The sequence below is a fragment of the Tupaia chinensis genome, unplaced genomic scaffold, assembly GCF_000334495.1.
Source record: "Tupaia chinensis unplaced genomic scaffold, TupChi_1.0 Scaffold000085_1, whole genome shotgun sequence".
Taxonomy (NCBI): domain Eukaryota; kingdom Metazoa; phylum Chordata; class Mammalia; order Scandentia; family Tupaiidae; genus Tupaia; species Tupaia belangeri.
In genome coordinates, this window is record NW_006159547.1 from 6,636,789 (window position 1) to 6,657,599 (window position 20,811).

Consider the following 20,811-nt stretch of genomic DNA (forward strand, 5'->3'; position numbering starts at 1 on the left):
TTGATTTGTGGATTTGTGTGTGATAATCTGAACTAATAACAAATTTGTTTTAGCTCAGCTGTGACTTTTGGCTTTTTGTTTCACCTTTAGTTTGTGAACCGTGCACTGAACCTATTCCACTATGTACTGATGGGGAATTTCTCACAGTGGATCTTAATACCACACACTTCTGTTGTCCTTGGTATTATTGTGGTAAGTGTGTTTTAAATTAATTAAAGTATTTAGATATGGGGCCAGTAGGTGGCATGGTGGTTAAAGTGCTGGACTCCTACATGGCAGACTGCCTCTCAAATGCTGGACTTGGCAGCTTGAAAATTATGCCTCGTGCATGTGCACACATGCCTAAAGTCCCATGTAAATGGAGGAGAACGGATTGCAGTGTGGTCATCACCCCGGGGGGTGATTTCTCATTTTCCCACTCTCTTTCTCTGTCTCCACTCCCTTTGCCAAAAATCTAAAAAAAAAAAAAAAAGAAGAAGAAGAAAGAAGAAGAAGAAGAAGAAGAAAGAAGAAGAAGGAAGAAGAAAGAAGAAAGAAGAATTTAGATATATTCCATTTAAGAAGCCAAATGCATCTTAGTTGTGCTGTTACACAGACCCCACAGGACTCCACTTACTGGGCTGTCCTAGTACTGCTGCTGTTGCTGGACCTTCTTATGAGTCATTGGTTCTGCCCTCTGTAACACATGACAGTTGGCTGGTGGGAAAGGCAGTTCTCGAGATCTATGAGTCCATGCATTACATCAGAAATTACAGGAACTAAATAGTAGGTAATGAAAATTATAGCTTAAATTTAAATTACCTTTTTTCATATAAATTTTTCCTTTCAGTTTGTGAGCCAAATCTCTGTCCTGTGCCACTACTCAACTGTGCAGAAGATATGGATCTTGTGAAAGAAAATGTATCTGGTCAATGTTGTCCAATATGGCATTGTGGTAATTAATTTTTATATTTTAAAGTTTTATTAAAATAAGTTAGTGTGTTTTGATTAATGTAAATATGTTTACTTTTGCCTTTTAGAATGTAACTGTGAAAACCTTGTTATGCCAACTTGTGAAGTGGTAAGAACACATATTTTAATTGTCCTATTATTTATATCAATTTATTCTTCCTTTAACTTTCTTATTTTGTAATTGTTCTCAGAGTTAATGGAATTATTCTCATTAAATTGTACTGAAGTAGATTAAAATAATGTACTCTGGTATTAGGGAATAGTTAGCCTGTTATATTTTACTTGAGATAGGAAAGTGCAATATATTTTTCTTTAACTGGTGACTAAATCTACTAGTCTGATATCTACTTAAATTCACTGGTCTTAAACTGGAGCAGAACATTAAAAATATTACTTTAATATTTAAATATGTATCAAATAGTTCTTTAAGAAAGCAAACTCATACATTTGTTGTACAGAATGAGGGGATATATATACATGTAGCTAATTGCCTATGCTTTTTAAAAATTTTTAAGAGAGTTTTTTTGCTATAGGGCACATGTGCTTGCCAGAAAGACAGCGAGAGATAGAGACAGAAAGTGAGTAATCACCGTCTGGGGGGTGGCCATGCTGCAGTCTCTTTTCCTACATTTTCCTCTCAGGATTTTAGACATGCACGCATACGGTGTATTTTAAGCCACCATGTCCATGACTTGAACCACAGTCAACTACGTGGGAGTCCCATGATGTAATCATTATGTCATCTGCTGGTCCCAACCTATGCCTTTTTAAGTTATTCATGGGCCTAGACTGGCAGTACAGTCAGTAGCAAACCAAACTGCAGTGCTGAAAACCACATGGCCAAACTTGGGTTTGAACTCCCTGACTGGCTTAAAAACATGCTCTTGGATTTGGGAGCATACATGTGCCCAAGGTCCTGATGAGCTGGAAGACTGGGGGAAATGGACCACGGTGTATTGAAACCCTGTTGAGGTTGCTCAGCAGGGTTGAGGTTGCTCTTTTTCTTTCTTATATGCATGTGCACAGGTGTGCACATATGTTCTCCACTAGGAATTAAAAAAGAGTGATCTATGACTATATAGACCCTGGGAAAATATCAAAGATTTAATTTCTAAATAATGATAACTCTGCTGTCACTTATGTAACCATTAGATACATCCCATTGTGTTTTACAAATCTTTCTTTTTTTGTTTTCTTTACCTTCTCAAACAAGGTTTTCTTTGTGAGTTTGTTTTTAGAAAGAATTTTGATATAGGGCATATGTGCTCACCAGAGAGAGAGAGAGAGAGAGACAAAAAGTGAAAGATCATCCTCGGGGGGATGGCCATGCTACAATCCCTTCTTCACTATACACCTCTTGATACACATGCCTGGCATGAATTTTAAGCCTCCAAGTCCAGGACTCGAACTATGGTTGACTATGTGGGAGTCTAATGACGTAACCATTACACCATCTGCTGGTCTCACCAGTGTATTTTTTTAAATTCTTTTTTTGAGAGGTTTTGTTTTAGGGCGTGTGTACTCGCCAGAAAGACAGAAAGAGACAGAAAGCAAGAAATCACCATCTAGGTAGGATGGCCACGCTGCAATCCCCTTTCCTCCATCCTCCTTTCAGGATCTTGGGCATGCACTCACATGCGCCCATGCACGCACATTTGCACCCATCGTGAGTTTAAGTCACTCGGTCTGGGACTCCAACCGTGGCCGACTACATGGGAATCCAGCGACTTAGCCACCATGCCAACTGCTGGTCCCACACAAGGTGTATTTTTAGGGAGTTTATTTAGACTCCAGTTCAAAGCTATATTCTGGGGAACAAATGAGGCATGTTTTAGAAGTAAAAGAACCCCTCTTAGGATGCCATTGCTTTATTTAAAAAGCATTAATATATTTGCTCCAATGATAAGTTATCTGTGATTTACATAGAATATTAAAGCTTTATCTAAGTTTTCTATCAAGAGGAGCTCAGCGCAGATTTAATATAATAGGAAATGGAAAATGTTCTTCCTAAGAAGAGAATTAGGATGGGAATGGTATTTGATGGAGAAGATATTACTACTTCTGCATAGATGGATATGGGCAGTAAAACATTAGAGGGCAGGACATGACAGAGACTGGTATAGCCCTTCAAGAATGAGGACCTTGGCTTTAGTGAGGTCTGTATGTAAGAGAAGTTGAATTCAGGAGAGCAGAAATGAAAGACTTGCCCTTTGCAGCATACTGAGCAAGTGCTGTGTGTGTGTGTGTGTGTGTGTGTGTGTGTGTGTGCGTGTGTGTGTGAGAGAGAGAGAGACAGACAGAGACATATCTGTAAAGCCTGAAGATTGTGAGCATTGAACAACAAGAGTTCAAGAGTACTGCATCTTTGGACAAACACTCCTGGCTGGGGAGCAGCTCAGAATATTATTTTTGTAACCAGCTTTATTCAAAGCTCTTTCACTGATCCAGAAGAGGTATATAGTGTCTTGATGCATTTCAATAACTTTCATATGATGTAAAACTTAGTCCATCCTCCCATGTAATTTAAAGCCTCTTGTGTTTTGAGACAATTTAAAGCTTTGGGTAGAAGCCTCTATGCTCACTTATTAATCTTGGTCTAGTTGTTACCCTACCTCTGCTGTTTTCTAGGTGCTTCTGCTATTTTCCTCTTCCTCTTTCCTGTGTTCTCCTTTCCCAGCGTTTGTGCTAGATATTGGCCCAATCACTTATCTCTCTCTCAGCTCTGAATGTCTGATTATTAATTATGAATCAAGTTTTGACATTCAATATTCTAAACATTTATTGAGTGCTTATTGTATTATGTATTAGCACTGTACTAGGCACATAGGACGTAAGAATATTGAACTGATAGCTTCAATGTCCTTTGCCACCGTATCCAAAGATACATAACACTCTGCATGAGGGTTTAGCATTTGTGCTTCTACACACATGGACCTCGACCATTGCTTCTGAGTACTCATTCTGAATGGTGGCTAATGTTTGCTTCAGTGATTTAGGCAGTATTTTGTAAAGGTGATACATTTTAAATATTACATTAGTTTATTCATGTAGAGAGCAAATACATTTCAACTTAGAGAGGAAGTTAGGCTTCACAGTATCTTTATTAATGGGTTCATTGAAATATTATTTTTAATATATTCACAGAATTGTCATCAACTCAAGCAATTTTATAACACACTGAAAGAAGAAACCCTGTATCTATAAGCACTCACTCCTCATTTCCCTCTAAACTTCCTAGCCTTCAGAAATCACTGTTTACCTCTGTCTCTATAGATTTTCCTTTTCTGGGTAGTTCACATAAAGGAAATCATATAAGGGGCCTTCAGAAAGTTCATGGAAATTGTATATTATGAAAAAAAAACTATGTATGGATTTAAAATGTTGTTTGCAGCAAAATAAACTTTTATTTCATTTATTCATAAACTTTTATTTCATTATTCATAAACTTTTTGAAGTCCCCTCATAGAGCACATATTTTGTGTGTGCGTGTGTGTGTGTGTCTAACTCTTTTCACCAGAATAAGGTTTTAATGGTTCATCTATATTTCATATATCACTACTTCATTCCTTTTTATTGTTAAATAATATTGTATTGCATGGTTACACTTAGACATTTATTCAAATAAGATGTGCATGTTAGCAATAGCCTATGAACAGATGCTTAGCTTGATTAGTTATCAGTTAAATATAAATCAAAAGTACAATGACTTCCTACCTCATAACCATTAAAAAGACAGAAATTACCTCATCAGCAAGGTTGTGTAGAAATTGGAGCCTTCAGACACTGCAGGTGGCAATGTAAAGCATGCAACAGCTTTTCATAACAACTGGCAATTGCTCGAAAAGTGACACCTACAGTTACTATGTGACCCAGCATTTCCACTCCTAGTTATCCTCTCAGGAAAAATGAAGACATATCCACACAAAAACTTGTCCTCCGCCGTTCATACAGCACTGTTGCCCATGGCCGAAAATGGTGACAGGTTAAGTGCTTTTGCTGCTGACTTGGGAGTGAAAATAAATATCCTATTTCCTGTGATATTAACTACTGGTAGGGAAATCACAAAGAAATTTCCTCTAAGTGAAATTGAGAACTTATGACAAGTGGTTAAGATCTCAAAGCAGTAAGTATAAAAGCCAAGAACAAAAGACTTAAGTCTAAACATGAGAGGAAGAGTGAGTGTTATGACTTAAACTATTAAAAAAATGGGTATGAGTGGCCTATAAGAGTTAGTGTGAGCCTAATGCCTCCTTCTTTCATCTTTGGAGTAGATGATGCACTGGGGAAATTTAAGTTATTATTATTTTTAAAGTCCATTAGCCTAACATTTTATTTCTAGTTTCATTGGAATTGCCTAATAATGAAAGTTCTAAAATATAAAGTGAGTTAATGTTTATGAAACCATTATACTTTACAACTTAGAAGACACTATAAAAAGTAAGATTTTATTAGCTAGTGGGAAAAAGTACCTTTTGTATATTACTATGAATTTCTTTGAATCATTTCTTTAGGCCAGGAATTAAATTCATTTTTATTACTGATGTCATATAAAAATTAAATGAACCCAGGAAAAGTTGATACTTAAAATACAGTTTCTGAAACTTTAGGCCGAGGCTTGTGCTTGCCTGGAGGAAAGCACAATAGGGCAATACGGCAGAGTTGGAGCATCTGTCAAGACAACAGTGTTTACTAACAGCTGAGGTCGTACTTTCTGTGTATCAGCCCTATTCTAAGTTCTTTGTGCAGATTAGTTCATTATTTCTCTCAACAGTCCTGAGAGGTAAGCAGTATTCTTATCCCCACTTTACAGATGAGAGAGTGAGAAGTAAATTGGTTAAGTAAGGTGCCCTAGGTCCCAGAGCTTGTAGGTAGCACAGCCAGGATTGGCACAAAGGCAGTCTCACTTGTGGTATTCTGCTCTGCTCTTAACCACTACCCTCTTCCGTTCGTGCTCTCTGCTGTGGCAGCCCTGCACAGATTCAGACAGCAGGGCCTTGGACCACCTCCACAGAGCAGATCATGAGCATTTCCAGGAAGGGCTGTTCTCAGGGTTGGCAGGTGTTATCTTTGCCCCTGGAAGCTCAGAATCAAACAATGTAAATATTTTAAAAGACAGAGTCTTGTTCTATCACCGTCCTCCTGTCTCAGCTTCCCAGCTGGTACTGTAGTGGTATACTACAATGCTAGGCTCTTCTTTCATAAGACAGGGTCTCACTATGTTGCCCACGCCAGCCTTGACCTTGGGATCATTATGCCTCAGTTCCCATGAGTCACTGGGATTACAGGCGCATGCCATCATGCCCAGCCTTTATGTCAGACTGTCAGTTAAACCTGGGCTTCCAGTGTGGTCCCAGCCTGTGGGCACAGTGTTGTAGCAGCATGGCCACCATGGCAGGTCCCCAAAGTATCATATGAAAGTTAAGCATCACTTTACCCACTTTCATTCACTCAGTATGGTAGATGAGAGAGTTGAAGTTTAGAGAGACAGAGAAACCTACGATCACTTTATGTTTTGTGTGTTTTTTCCCCCTCATGGGTAGTAATTAGATGACCACTGAGTTAATTAACCTAAGACTATTCACTATTAAATATTTATTAAGTACCTGCCATATGTCTGGCTATGTGGCAGAGAAGTTATACGTGTGTGTGTGTGTGTGTGCGCGCGCACATGTGTATTTTACAATGTCATGTAATCTACATAAGTCATGTAATAATAATATCTTTCTAACAGGGAGAATTTATTACAATCGACCATAACTTTCAGAGTGACTGTGGGTGTGTACAGTATATCTGTGGTAACTATGTTTTTTGAAATTACTAAATTGTAATGTATATTATCTGTTTTTAACTATTAATAAACTAAAAATTACTTTCTTTGAAATATGTTACACAATTTACATCATCCACTAGTACTTGAGTATGAAAATGTATCATTTTTTTTTATTTTGCTCTTCTGTAATATCTAGAAATGTTCTGAGAAATTTGAGAGTAGGACAGAAAAATGAGTATGACCTTCAGAGGTGACATAGAATTTCAGTTAGTGCTAGGACTTTCCTTAATATGAAAATATTTAATTAAAAAATAGACACTATGAAAGTGCTAGAATTTTTTTCCCATTGTATTATTGTTGATATTAACATTACAAAAATAAAGTTGATTGTTCTATTAAATAACATATTTTCATGTTTAAGAGTTCATAGGCTACAAGAAAAAACACTTTTGATCATAGCTTTGACATTTTTATATTCTATATGAGAGGAAGCTTTAAGAATAATGTTGGAGAACCATAACAGAAAATAGGATATACTTGTACATGACTATTTATTTTGCAACACAAGAAAGATGGAAACTTGTTTTTCAAGATAATAACTAAAGTCCATGAAATCTTGTGTGCTCCCATCATGAAGAGCTTTGCCTCCATCCACATTCACCTCCAATAGTGGTCATGCATCCCTAAGATCCCATGTTCACAAGCAGCTTTTGGAGGAAGTTCAAACAGTAAACAGCAGTTGATTTTTATGGATCAATTTTGTATTGTATATTAAGGAATAAATGTTCTATATTCCTTACTAAGTAAAGTTTTGGGCTATTAATAATATAAAAGGTGAAGATCTTGACTGGTTTTGAAAAATTGGCATTTCACAATGAAAACATAGACTTAAATACATTTATGTAACTATAAATATAAGTTGCATCTATCAATTAGTAAAAAACTCAACTTTTTTTGTTGATTATTTTTCCTATTAGAAAAGGATGATGTGTGTGTATTTCAAGAAGTATCAGTATTAAATCCTGGACAATCTATGATAAAGTATTTGGAAGGGGACTTTTGTCATACAACAGAGTGTCTAGAAGAAAAAGATAACCATACAGGCTTTCACACTCTGAACTTTACAGTGGTGAATTGTTCAAAAGAATGTGATATTGTAAGTATTTCTAAGGATTTGTCCTAAGTCATTCTGGTGAGAGTCAATGAATCTGAATGGCAGCTACAGAATTTGAACTAGTGGACTCTATGAGTTAAAAATACATACTTGAATAGTTCTTGAACAATATATTATTATGTAATATAGCTATCTAATGCATATTTTCGATTTCCCATGCATGACCTTGAGCTTTAGGAGGTCTAATTTACAGCTTGTCAGCTGGCTTGACCTGAGGCTGTTGCTCCTGCTTAATAAATCTTGGCTGTTAGATAAAAAGCTTAACATTCTACTTTGCCTCTAATGTAGCTATATAACTCAGTTATTATTTGAAGGTCCTCAAATTCTACCTTACAAATTTGAATAGGTGTTCAGAAAAAGCATAGAATTATGTTGGGAAGTACCTTTAGAATTAATTCAAGAAAAATACCGGCATTGTAGTATGGCTAATGCAATGTACTACCATTATATGCAGCACCAGGCATACACTCCATCCCCAAGTGATTTTGATTGTTGTGGTACCTGCAAAAATGTGTCCTGCAAGTTTTATATGGAAAATGGAACATCATTCATATATAAGGTATGGATTCTCTGTTTCCTAAAATGTGTTCTTTGGAGGATAGTTGTCTGTGTTACTTTCTGAAGAAAGCATTCTTGAGTCAAAGAAGCTTGAAAAATCTCTCTCTTTCCCTCCCTTTCATACACACACCCTAATATGTAAAATAAACACAGTACACTTAAAATACATAAGACACAGTTACATTTGTAACATTTCAAGGCATCTGACAATTTCTATTGTGAAGAAACTTGTTTAACTTGTTTCTCAAACTTATTTTATCGTAGAGCCTCACTTTTTCTCCGAATGGGCTTTGGGGAGCACTGATTTTTAATCATTCAAAGGAAAAGAACAATATTTTTATTGAACAGCAAATTTTGGATTTCAGATAAATATATTACTGTTTTTGAATGTGAATATTTTTTGTCTAACAAATGGATTCACATATCTGCCTAACTGAGGTTTATAGAGGACTTGAATCTACTCTTAAATTAAGATAGAATTTAGAGATAAGAAAGTAATCAAATTTATCAAAATTCTTTTCTGGTCTAAGGGAGTCTTTAAGCCAGAGTTTGATTATTATTTAAAAGGTGGGTTAAGGTGGACCAGCAGTTGGCATAATGGCTATGTTGTTGGACTCCCATGTAGTTGACCATGGTTCAAGTCCTGGACCCCAGTTGCTTAAACTCATGCCAGGTGCGTGTGCTTGCATGCCCAAGATCCCAAGAGGAGAATGGAGGAGAAGGGATTGCAGCGTGGCCATCCCCCCTGGGAGGTGATTTCTTGCTTTCTGTCTCTCTGTCTTTCTGGTGAGCACATGTACCCTATAGCAAAAACTTCTCCAAATAAATAAATAAATAAATAAATAAATAAATAAATAAATAAATAAATAAAGGTGGGTTATAAAACAAAATATAGATCAAGAATTATAGTCCAATAATTATTTCAACTGACTTTATTTTTAAATAGGAATTCTGAAATCAGGAATGTGACAAAGACTTGTTATATTTGGATATTTATTAAAAAAGTAGGACTAAGCTTTAACCATAAAGTATATAAATGAAGCACAATAAGTCAGTAAGCAGTATTCAAATATATGAACATATTTTTGGTGATAGGGAGTAGAAGGAAGAATAAACAAATCTCAAGAAAGGAGCTGTGTAAGTAATATGGTTTGTTGTTTTATAATTAGTGAGGAAATAGTACAAGACCTTTGACATCTGACCAACTTATCTAATAAATTTTGCAGTAGAAACAGATACTTGTTTGTTTTATCTTAATTACCTTATTTCACATTTAAATCTCAGTTTGAGTATGAAACCAAACATAAACACGCACAATGCCTATACGTGGATTTTAAACCCCATTGGAGATATTTTCAGATGGAACGTTTATGTCCTAAGAAGATCTCTGCATCTTAATTTGACTTTTGACTCAGTAGGATAGAAAATACTCCATTTAAAGAATATAGAAGACTTTGGGCCAGCAGGTATTGTGGTGGTTGAAGTGCTAGATCCTACATAGCTGATTCAGTAGTGTGAGTCCCGGACCCAGCAGCTTGAAAAACACTCTGTGTGTGTGTGTGTGTGTGTGTGTGTGCGCGCGCGCGCACGCGCACCCAAAATCCTGAGAGGAGGACAGAGGAGAAGAGAAGTGGCATGGCCACTCCTCCTTGGGGTGATTTCTCACTTTCCCTGTCTCTCTGTCACTCTTGTCTGTCTCTGGGAAGTACATATGACCTATTACAAAAACCTAAAAAAGGAGGGGAGTGAAGAAATATAGCAGACTTTAATATGCAAAACAATAACTTTCTATTTCACTTTTAGGTAGGGAGTACATGGCACTATAATTGCACCTCATACGAATGTGTTAAGACTGATGAAGGGGCAATGATTCTGAACTACAGTGTGGTCTGTCCCCCATTTAATGAGACTGAGTGCAAAATGGTTAGTATGTTGTTATATCTAAGAAAATGTACTATTAGATAAATTTAGAGAGTATACATAATTATGTTTTCCAAAGTTATATTTTAATTGTTGCTTTTTTATTATGGTGAATGATTTATTTTTATGCTAAAAAACCCCTCTATTTCATTTCCTCAGTTTGTTATTTTGACTTATATATGGTGTTTCAGATAATTCTGACTCTCTCTGAATGGACACTTTACTGTATCTGGGTTTTATTTGTAATCCAAGGATTACTGTAAAACCATCCAGTCAGCAGATCTAACCTCCCATTGAATATAGATTAGTAAGCTAATCAATCATAGCTTGGCCAATTTCTTTTTTAAACAGTCATAGTTATGATGTCATTCACCTTTTTTTTTTTTTTTTTTCCTTGAGAGAGAGATTTTTGCTATAGGGCATGTGTGCTTGCTGGAGACACAGAATGAAGCAGAGACAGAAAACAAGAAATCATGCCCCAGATAGGATGGCCATGCCGCAGTTACTTCTCCTCCGTTCTCTCAGGATTTTGGGCACACCCGCACATATGCCTGGCATGAGTTTAAGACACCGAGTCTGGGACTCTAACAATGATTAACTATGTGGGACTCCCCGACATAACCGCTGGTCCTGTCCTTCATCTTTAATGCATGCCGGCCTAGGCGTCATTCACTTTGACTATGCTGAGCACAGCCTCTGGAGAACTCAGCACAGGTCACATCTCTGTTGATCTTTAGTTTTCTTCTTTCAATTCCCTATTTTCTCAGAGATGAGACTATTCCAAGAATAAATTTTTGAAAACGATACAATTAAAAACATTCTTTGTAGTTTTATTTAGGCAATAATAATTCCTAATGAAAAAGGAGTTTTGTTCTGTCATGTAGCGAAATAGGCTTATTGATATTTTAAACATTTATCTTTTAAATGATGATGGCTTGTGACATGTACTAGAGTTACAGAATTTTAGCTTATTTCACAGACTCATTTTTATAGAGGAAGTTATTTAATTTGGATTGCAGTTGCCAAGTTACTAAAGCAGTTAACAAAACTGTTAAGAATTCTGAAAATGAATCAATAAAGCTTTACTAATTTAGCCTTAGACAAGAGCCATCATGAAATGGAGACTTTTTAAAATAATAATTTTCAAATAATAGTTTAAAATATTTGAGTAATAAGATATAAAGAAAAAGATATGCCATTTTGACATTAAGTTTATATTTAGACACTCAGTCTAATCTAATAGAGTACTTAGATGATTTCCAGGAGTTAAAAATATTAAAGAAAAAGACTTGCCACTTTAAAATTCAATTATATTTAGAAATTCAATCTACTCTAATTGAGTGGTTTCGATTTTTCAAAGAGTTAAAAATATATAATGGCCCCTATTTTGAATAGCTGTTATTAAGACTATATTCTCAGGAATCATTTCTATAGTTTGTTACTAGAACAGCTAATGTTACTTTGTTTTGTTAGAACATATTTTGTGGCATATAAAAAGTGTTCTTTTAAGTAATCTTTCTATACACTTTAATTTTAAATGGACTATCTGCTCCTAATTTTAAAAACAAAGAAATTCTTAATAGAAATTCTTAAATTCTAATAATTTTCCTATAAAGATTTTGTGATATTTAATTAAAGTATTGGGAAAGTTAGTTTTCTATTTCTAGTCAAATAGAAACTGGATAACAATGTTTTTGAACTGTATTTCTTTTCTCTCTTCCTAGAATGAAGGGATTGTAAAGTTATATAATGAAGACTGTTGCAAAATCTGTAAGTAAGGACTTAATACAGGTATTGACTTGATAAGTTAGTTTTAATTGCTCATGGTGATTATGGTTTTTCTCATAAAATTCAATTTCTGCGATGTATAGACTTTTTTAAAAGTTGTATTTATTTATTTTATTTCCATAGGGCACATGTACTCGCTAGAGGGGAGAGAGACAGAGAGACAATGAGAAGGAAACTGGGAAATCACCTACCAGGGAGGCATGGCCATGCAATCCCTTCTCCTCCATTCTCCTGGGATTTGGGGCACACACACACACACACACACACACTCCTGATGTGATTATCAAGCCACCAAGTCCTGGACTCAGACTGTGGTCAGTGATGTGGGAGAACAGGGCCTTAACCACTATGCCACCTGCTGGCCTGGGAAACAAATATAACAAAGTATGTTATTTAAAGATTTTAAATAATGTCATGTGGTTGATAACTTTGTAATTTTATTTACTGGAATATGAGTAAAGTGTTTTGATTTAGATTAATTTTAATTTATAAATTAAAGTTTTTTTATTAATTTTTTTTTATTGTGGCATTTCCCAAAAAGTATTGCACAAGAGTTCAATAGGTTTATGGTTAAAAGTACCCTATGGAGGGACCAGCAGTTAGTGTAATGGCTATGTCACTGGAATCCCATGTAGTCAACCGCAGTTCGAGTCCTGGACCTGCAGGCTTAAACTCACACCGGATGCATGTGCGTGCGTTCCCAAGATCCCAAGAGGAGAATGGAGGAGAAGGGATTGCGGCGTGGCCATCCCCCTGAGGGGTGATTTCTCACTTTCCATCTCTCTGTCTCTCTCTTTCTGGTCAGCACATGTGTCCTATTGCAAGAAAAGCCTCTCCACTCCCCCCCCCAAAAAAAAAATAAAAAGTGCCTTATGGTCCAAATGCACGTGGGCCGTACTGAACTCTACAAAGTTAAGTAGGTCACTATGACAATGGCATTATGAGCCCCAATAAAGACGTATGAAGCATAGATTCTCCCAAACCCATCTGAACCAGTCTATGGGTATGTACAATACACATAGGAAATACATTTTTATATCCTATGTGTATTCATTTCCACAATTATTTCAATAATTGCAATCCTTTTTCCTCCAATTCTCCATCCCACCAATCTTCTGGGCACACATGTGCATTGTGTGTTGGGGCCAAGGTTTGAACCCAGTCAGCCATGTAGAATCTGGTTTCCTCTGTACAGTGTTTAACCATAGTGCATAATGCTGGCTCTGATTCTGAATGATTTTAAGTAACCATTTTTCTTTCCGAACTGGTTATGAATTTTTGTCGATATAAAAAAATAGAAGTTTTATGGAACTTGGCATAAATATTAATTTAAAAATTCTTTACAGAAGCTTTTGGAAAAGGTATATAACGTAGTACAAGTTAATACTGCCATAGTATGGTGTCAGTAGGATTGGCTTCTTTGGACGGCTGTGTGGGAACATTGTGCTGCAGGCTGCTCTCCTTAGCTTGCACAAGGCCATGCTCACGTTTACATGGTGCTCTCCCTGTGTGTATCTGCCTCCAGACGTCCCCTTTTCATAAAGACACCACTCAGATTAGGGCCTACTTAATTCAGTTTTCCCTCGATTGCCTCTGCAAAAATCTTGTCTTCAAATAAGGTCACAATCTAAAGGACACAGGAAGTTTTCTGAAGTGACAGTTCAACGCATGACCATCATACAGCGGGAACTTTTGTAGATAATATAACATATTTGTGCACTTTAATTACTGGGACTCTTAGCACACATGAAGTAAAATTTTTCTGTTCATTAGAAATAAGCAACTTTTGGGACCAGCAGTTAGTATAATGGCTATGTCACTGAACTCCCATGTAGTAGACCATGGTTCAAGTCCCGGACCTGGTGGCTTAAACTCATGCTGGGTGTGCGTGTGTGCATGCCCAAGACCCTAAGAGGAGAATGGAGAAGGAATTGTGGTGTGGCCATCCTCCCTGGGGCATGATTTCTTGCTTTCTATCTCTCTGTCCCTGTCTTTCTGGCAAGCGCACATGCCCTATAACAAAAACCTCTCTAAAAAAAAAAATGAAAGAAAGAAGCAACTTTTCAATTAGTATTCTCTGAATCAAATGTAAACTAATGTGTATCAAGTAGTTTTATATCAGGAACTTGAAGAAATTTTGCTCTAGAATCCGAGGAAGTTTATATTTTTATGATCTCACTTGTCTTTCCTTCTACTTCCTTGGAGTCTAGACTCCTTCACACCTGAGAGGCAGGAATAGTTACATGGCTGTGTTCAGACCCTGGCTTCTGTTACCTGACTTCTGTTAATGATCAGAGAAGTGATTACATTTATGTATCTGAGGACACAGGGGAAGATCCGTGTGCTTCATAATGAGCTACCATTTATTGCCCACCACACATTGCCATTCTATCATTCTATCGAGTCCACTGCACTTAGGATCAGAGCTAATCCTCACCGCAGCCTGGGAGGTAGGTATGGTTTCAACTGCAGGTGAGGAGTTGAAAGTTCAGAGAAGTGGATCACACCAGTCAGTAATGCACTTAAGTCTGCTTAGGGCCTGAGCCAGGAATTTCAACTCGGCCAAATTCTTCGAAGATACAGAACAATAACAAGCCACTTCAGTTCCTCTCATCTGATATGTAAGGACTCATGAAGTAGTTTCTGTTTTGACATTAGAGAACTCTTGTCTGTGGTCTGATTTTGGGTGACGAGTCTATTTTGCAGAGATTGTGGAGGTTGGTTACTATCACAGACCCTATGCTAAGCAAAATAAATTACAATAAAGTAGAAGAATGAATTGGAAATGTTTCGTGGTACAAACTTAGCTAACTGAAAATAAATTAATGTTGTCCCAGTTTCATTTGTTGAAAGAAGTAACTTATCAAATAGGAATTTGGGAGAGATTTTTTTTTTTTTTTGCTATAGGGCGCGTGCACTCGCCAGACAGACAGAGAGAGACAGAGAGACAGAAAGCGAGAAATCACCCCCTAGTGGGGATGGCTATGCCGCAATCCCTTCTCCTCTATTCTCCTCTTGGGATCTTGGGCATGCACACACATGCGCCTGGTGTGAGTTTTAAGCCACTGGGTCTGGGACGTGAACCACGGTCAACTACATGGGAGTCCAGCGACATAGCCATTACGCTAACTGCTGGTCCCTCAAATAGGTTTTTATTGGATGCCTATACTCAATAACATGGTTAGATACCATTTTAGACATTGGGACTGTAATAATGAAATGCAACAGTATCTGCATGGCTAGTGCTTATTATCAAGAAGAGGAAGAAATACTAAACACATAAATATATATTAATTTGTTAGGTAGAGACAAGTGGTACAAAAAAAAAGTACAAGAATTAAAGGGATAGTGAGTGTGTTGGGGAGTGGGGTTAAAGGATGCCTTCGTTCATCAACCGTTTAGAAAGGAGGTATCATTTGAGTAGAGACTGAGTGTCCTTGGGAGGCCGGGCAGATAGTGAAGAGGATTTAATGCAGAGGGAACAGCAAAATCTGGCTAAAGGACAGGGAGTGAAAGGTATATGGTAGAAAAAAGAGAGTGAAATACCTCATAGGTCCTGGAAAGTTGATTTCTCTCTTGACCGTTCTTTATTCTTTTACTTACATCAGAGTAGAAAGGCTGATGAAGTAATTACTGACTGAAAGCACCACCCAGTACATGATGGCCTCTACTCTACCAACAGCTCTGAGCCTGAGGTCACACTACAGGTGGGAGGTCAGGGTAAAGAGAAACGACCAGCCTAAGAGACTGAGGAGAGGGCGTGAGTGAGAAAAGACCCAAACCTCTGTGGATGAGCTCTGGAAGCCAAGTGTGGAAAGTGTGGTAAGGAGGACAGTCAGATACTGCTGAGGAGGCAAGGAGCACGAGAACTGAGATGTGACATTTGAATTGAACAATTTGGAGGTCATGGATCACCTTGACCAGGACTATTTAATTTCAGGCAATCTTAGCTATCCAGCTCTTCAACCAAATAGCTGAAGTTTTATCTACTTTACATGTTGGGATACATATAAGCTTTTATTTTAAATTAGATTTTTATGGCTAAACTCGTTTGAAAATTCATGATATAATTCCACTCTTTTGCACACAAGGAAACTCAGCAAATTAATTTTGTGACTTTACTAAAATGACCAAAGCAAGTTACTAACAAAGAGGTGAGAACATTAGTATTTTGCATCTTGATTCAGGGGTTATATTCACTATATACAACATTGAATATACATTCCTGGGTGTATTGTCAAGTAATCCATCACACACAAATGAATATTAATATATCATGAGTGAATACGAAGTGTTTTTATTTGAAATGATAAAAAAACCATTTCAGAGTCAAAAAATCAAGTATGGCTTATTCATACATTTAAAAACGGTTGATAAATAATTTATTTACTTTTTGCATTATTCTATATTAATATCCATTAAAATAGTGTGGTTTGAAACTTCTCAGTTTTTATTCAAAATTGATACCTATGCATCAATTATATATATATATATATATATACACACACACACACACACACACACGCATACATACATACACACACACACACACATTTACTTATATGTGCTGTGGTTTGTTCCAAGATGTATTTTAAGCATACATATATGCCACATATATATATATATATTTATGTTAGCATGGTAAGCATGATAACATACATGGAATTTTAAAAATTTATGATGATAATTATTCTAAGACAATAAGATACAATATGGAAGTAATAAGTATAAAGCTAGAATATATAATTTAATTTTTTATAATGTGAAAATAAATACTGCACACAAAATAGGTTAAGAGTAGGGCTAAAATGTCCTTTTATTAAGAGAGAGATTTTTCCTATATGGCATATGTGCTTGATTTTTGCTATATGGCATATGTGCTCGCCAGAGAGACAGACAGAAAGCAAGAGATTATCTCCCAGGGGGTTGGCCATGCAGCAGTCCCTTCTCCTCTATTTTCCTCTTAGGATTTTGGGCACACACGCACATGTGCCTGGTGTGTGTTTTAAGTCACCGGGTCCAGGAATTGAATTGTGGTTGACTACTTTGAAGTCCAGTGACATAACCATAATGCCATCTGCTGGTTTCTTAAATACTTTTCAATACTGGAATATATTTTATAGAAACATTAATTTTCAGTTGTTTTCTTTTTCTTAAAGATTTATTTAATTTTATTTATTATTATTATTATTTTACATTTGACCAGAAAGAAAAAGAGAGGGAAAGTGAGAAAGCAAGCCACCAGGTCTCAAATTCGAACCATGGTCAGTCAGCCATGTGAGAATCCAGCACCCAAACCACCACACCACCAGCTGCCCCCCATTTTCAGTTGTTTTCAAATGTAAACATGTTTACATCTAATTCAATGGAAGAGAGACAATTTTACATGGACCTTTTGACAAATAAATACATTCAATATTTTATCAGGCAAACGAGAAGAAAGAATATGCCAGAAAACGATCATTAAATCAGTCATAAGGAAACAAGACTGTGTAAGCCAAAGCTCTGTAAGTAGAAAAATATAATTTATTATGTAAAGAGCATTTGTCTTTCCAGACTTATATTGTCATAGCACAAATAAATTTTTAAGCTAACAAAATGCACATTTATGATATTTAACTTTGATATTTCTGTATTCTAATATTAAAATATTGTGAAGAAGTATGAATTATTTTTAGCATCAATAAGTTCTAAGTGATTGCAATCTAGAGAGATGAAAATTGAATCAAACTATATTTAATAATACATACTATCTTAAGTATGCAATTTTACTCAGCCAAAATAATCCTACTTCTAACTTTACCCCCTTAAATCTGACTGTCAAATTTTATGGTCTACCTGAGACGTAAGTAAATATATTCACTAGAGTCACATGTCTGTCTAGTAATGCATGCGTATTTGATGCTTTGAATTATGTCAGTGTTGGTATGTTGGGCATCACCATGGACAACCCTATAACTTGTGTGCATTGTTTCAACTTAGCATTATGTCCTCCACAATCTTCCAACATCCAAAAACTTAATTGTTGAAGTTATAAAGAAGAAAGCCTTGCTCTCGCCTAACTTAGTGGAGTCAGATAATCAGTGTTTTGAAAACTGTAAGACCTCGTTTTCTTATTGTGTCTCCTTACAGGTAAATGTGGCATCTTGTGATGGGAAATGCCCATCAGCTACCATATATAACATCAACGTTGAAAGTCACCTAAGATTCTGCAAGTGTTGCCGTGAGAATGGAGTGCGAAACTTGACCGTGCCTCTCTACTGCTCGGGAAATGGCACTGAAATTATGTATACTCTCCAGGAACCTATAGACTGTACATGCCAGTGGAATTAAACTCTTGGATCCTGAGAATTATATGCAATCTTGTAATGTCATGTGAAGCTAACTTTTATCACTATTTAGACACTGGGCAGATTTATGTTGTTTAACAATAATGTATTTTTCAGATCATTGGGCTATATGTATGACAGAAAAAAATGTATAGAGTTTCAAAGGCAAAGTTAGATTTATTTACTTTATTTTAGAGAATCAAATGGTTCTAAGTTCAGCTGAAATGCTATTATGTACATAATTGTAACATGGTACAGACTGGAATATTCTCATTAATTATTTTGCAGAATTCCTTCCGTTTCTCTGAGTAATAATTTTTTTGATTTGCAAAATCTGCCATAGATATCCAAATTTAGGTACTCTTTAATTTCTACTGCTTGGTATGGTAAATGTGATGAGTTAAAACTGGCATCTGGATAGCCATAACGATTGGAACATTTGAGACAGCTTATGGAACTGTAGGATTATTTAAAACCCAAATGAAAGATCTTTTTTATTCCAGTCAAATGTTCTTTTATTTTGAATGATACAATAGGGCGTCCATTACAGTCTTCCATTCTTAATTTGCATTGGATAGAATTAACATTGTTAATAAATTAAAAGTTCATTATGTTTTTAAAATGCCACACATATACTAATAGTTATGCCAATAAGTAATGGGGAAATATAGCATCAGTTGATAAATGGAAATGGGAGATCTTGAGTTTTATTTTTTATACCATTAAAAATGCTAATAAATATGTTGTTATTATTTAAATTTAATTGCTTACATTGGCATCTGATTTTTGAGATGTTTTTGCATATTGTTGAAGTCGATTGCTATTTTGCTGTTACTGCTGCTGCTTTGCTAAAGGGGAATGAAATAAAATTTTCTGAATATATTAATAATTATACAATAGAATGCTGCTCTTTTTAAGTACAATAGATTCTTATCATTTGCAGGGAATATGTTCTTGCAAATCCCCCAATTCCTGTTACCTTTAATATATAATTGTCTGAGTTTCCTCTTCAGTCAAAAGGAGAGAATGCCCTACCTGGTGTGATTGTGGGTATCAAATGAAGTCAAATATCAATAAGAACGAAAATAAAGCTGCCCTTAAAAGCAGATGAGGAGAATGCGCTAGGTTCAGATTTGATCTAGGTGACTAGCTTTTACATACTAATGTTTCCATTTCAAAATCATACTTCCCAGAAATTTTGCAACATCCTTTATATTGTATATCTCCAGAATTACTTAGAAATGAGTGAAAGAGTTAGGGGCCAGAAAGTGGCATAGTGGTTACGGCACTGGACTCCCACATGGCCAACCACAGTTCAAGTCCCAGACCTGGCGCCTTGAAACTCAGGACCAGCAGTTAGCATAATGGCTATGTCTCTGGACTCCCACGTAATCAACCGTGGTTAGAGTCTTAGACCTGGTGGCTTAAACTCATGCTGGGCGCATGTGTGTGTGTGCCCAAGATCCTGAGAGGAGAATGGAGGAGAAGGGATTGCGGTGTGGCCATCCCCCGGGGGGGGGTGATTTCTCACTTTCTATCTCTCTGTCTCTGTCTGTCTGGAGAGTGCAAGCACCTTATATCAAAAAAACTCTCAAAAAAAAAAAAAAGAAGAAGAAAGAAACTCATGCCAGGCGCATGTGTGTAGGTGTCTAAAATCCTGAGAGGAGAATGGGGAAAAAGGGATTGTGGCAGCCGTCTCCTCTGGAGCAGGTGATTTCTTACTTTTTCTCCCTCTAGTGAGCTCATGTACCCTATAGCAAAAATTTCTCTCAAAAAATTCATATTTCATCTGAAAAGTTCCAGTGTCTACTGTACATAAAAACTGATTTTTCTTGTTTATGCTCAATATAGCTATTTCCCTTAGGTGTTAACATTACTTTTTTAAAAAATTTTTGTTAACATATAGATTGAGTGGAATGTTTTGCTTAAAATATATTAATTTACTTAAGGTCAAATGTTATGTACATCAAACAGAAGGACATAATTTCTATTTTCTTTCACCCATTTTTATTTCCTTTCTGTAAAATATTTATTAAATTAAAAATAGTAAGTAATCTTTAAAACTATTTGTGGGGAAAAGGGAAACAGTCTCCTAAGACTTTGTAAGCATTCCCTAAATACAGCAATATGTACTGAGGGCCTGCTATGTGTCAGACACTAGTCTAATCCTTGGGGGCTCAGGCAAAATGAATATAGTTCTCACCCTCATGCAACCAGTGTCTGGCAAGAAAGCAAGTGTGAAATAGCCATGCGAAGATAAAATGAACTAACTCCTGAAATTCATTGGACTATAGTATATGAAAAGAGTGACTCTTAAGTTG

The 20,811-nt window shown here is 36.2% G+C and overlaps 1 protein-coding gene across 1 annotated transcript in view; it reads left to right on the forward strand.

Moving 5' to 3' along the window:
- OTOGL (otogelin like) overlaps positions 1 to 18,566 on the forward strand; it is a 155,511-nt gene extending 136,945 nt beyond the window's left edge. The window contains exons 49-58 of the mRNA XM_027769725.1: positions 91 to 192; positions 830 to 934; positions 1,020 to 1,060; positions 6,683 to 6,746; positions 7,699 to 7,877; positions 8,350 to 8,454; positions 10,257 to 10,376; positions 12,098 to 12,143; positions 17,589 to 17,668; positions 18,294 to 18,566. Coding sequence (XP_027625526.1) covers positions 91 to 192; positions 830 to 934; positions 1,020 to 1,060; positions 6,683 to 6,746; positions 7,699 to 7,877; positions 8,350 to 8,454; positions 10,257 to 10,376; positions 12,098 to 12,143; positions 17,589 to 17,668; positions 18,294 to 18,494 — 1,043 coding nt within the window. The 3' untranslated portion in view covers positions 18,495 to 18,566. The remainder of the gene's footprint in view (positions 1 to 90; positions 193 to 829; positions 935 to 1,019; positions 1,061 to 6,682; positions 6,747 to 7,698; positions 7,878 to 8,349; positions 8,455 to 10,256; positions 10,377 to 12,097; positions 12,144 to 17,588; positions 17,669 to 18,293) is intronic.
- Positions 18,567 to 20,811: the final 2,245 nt, after the last annotated feature.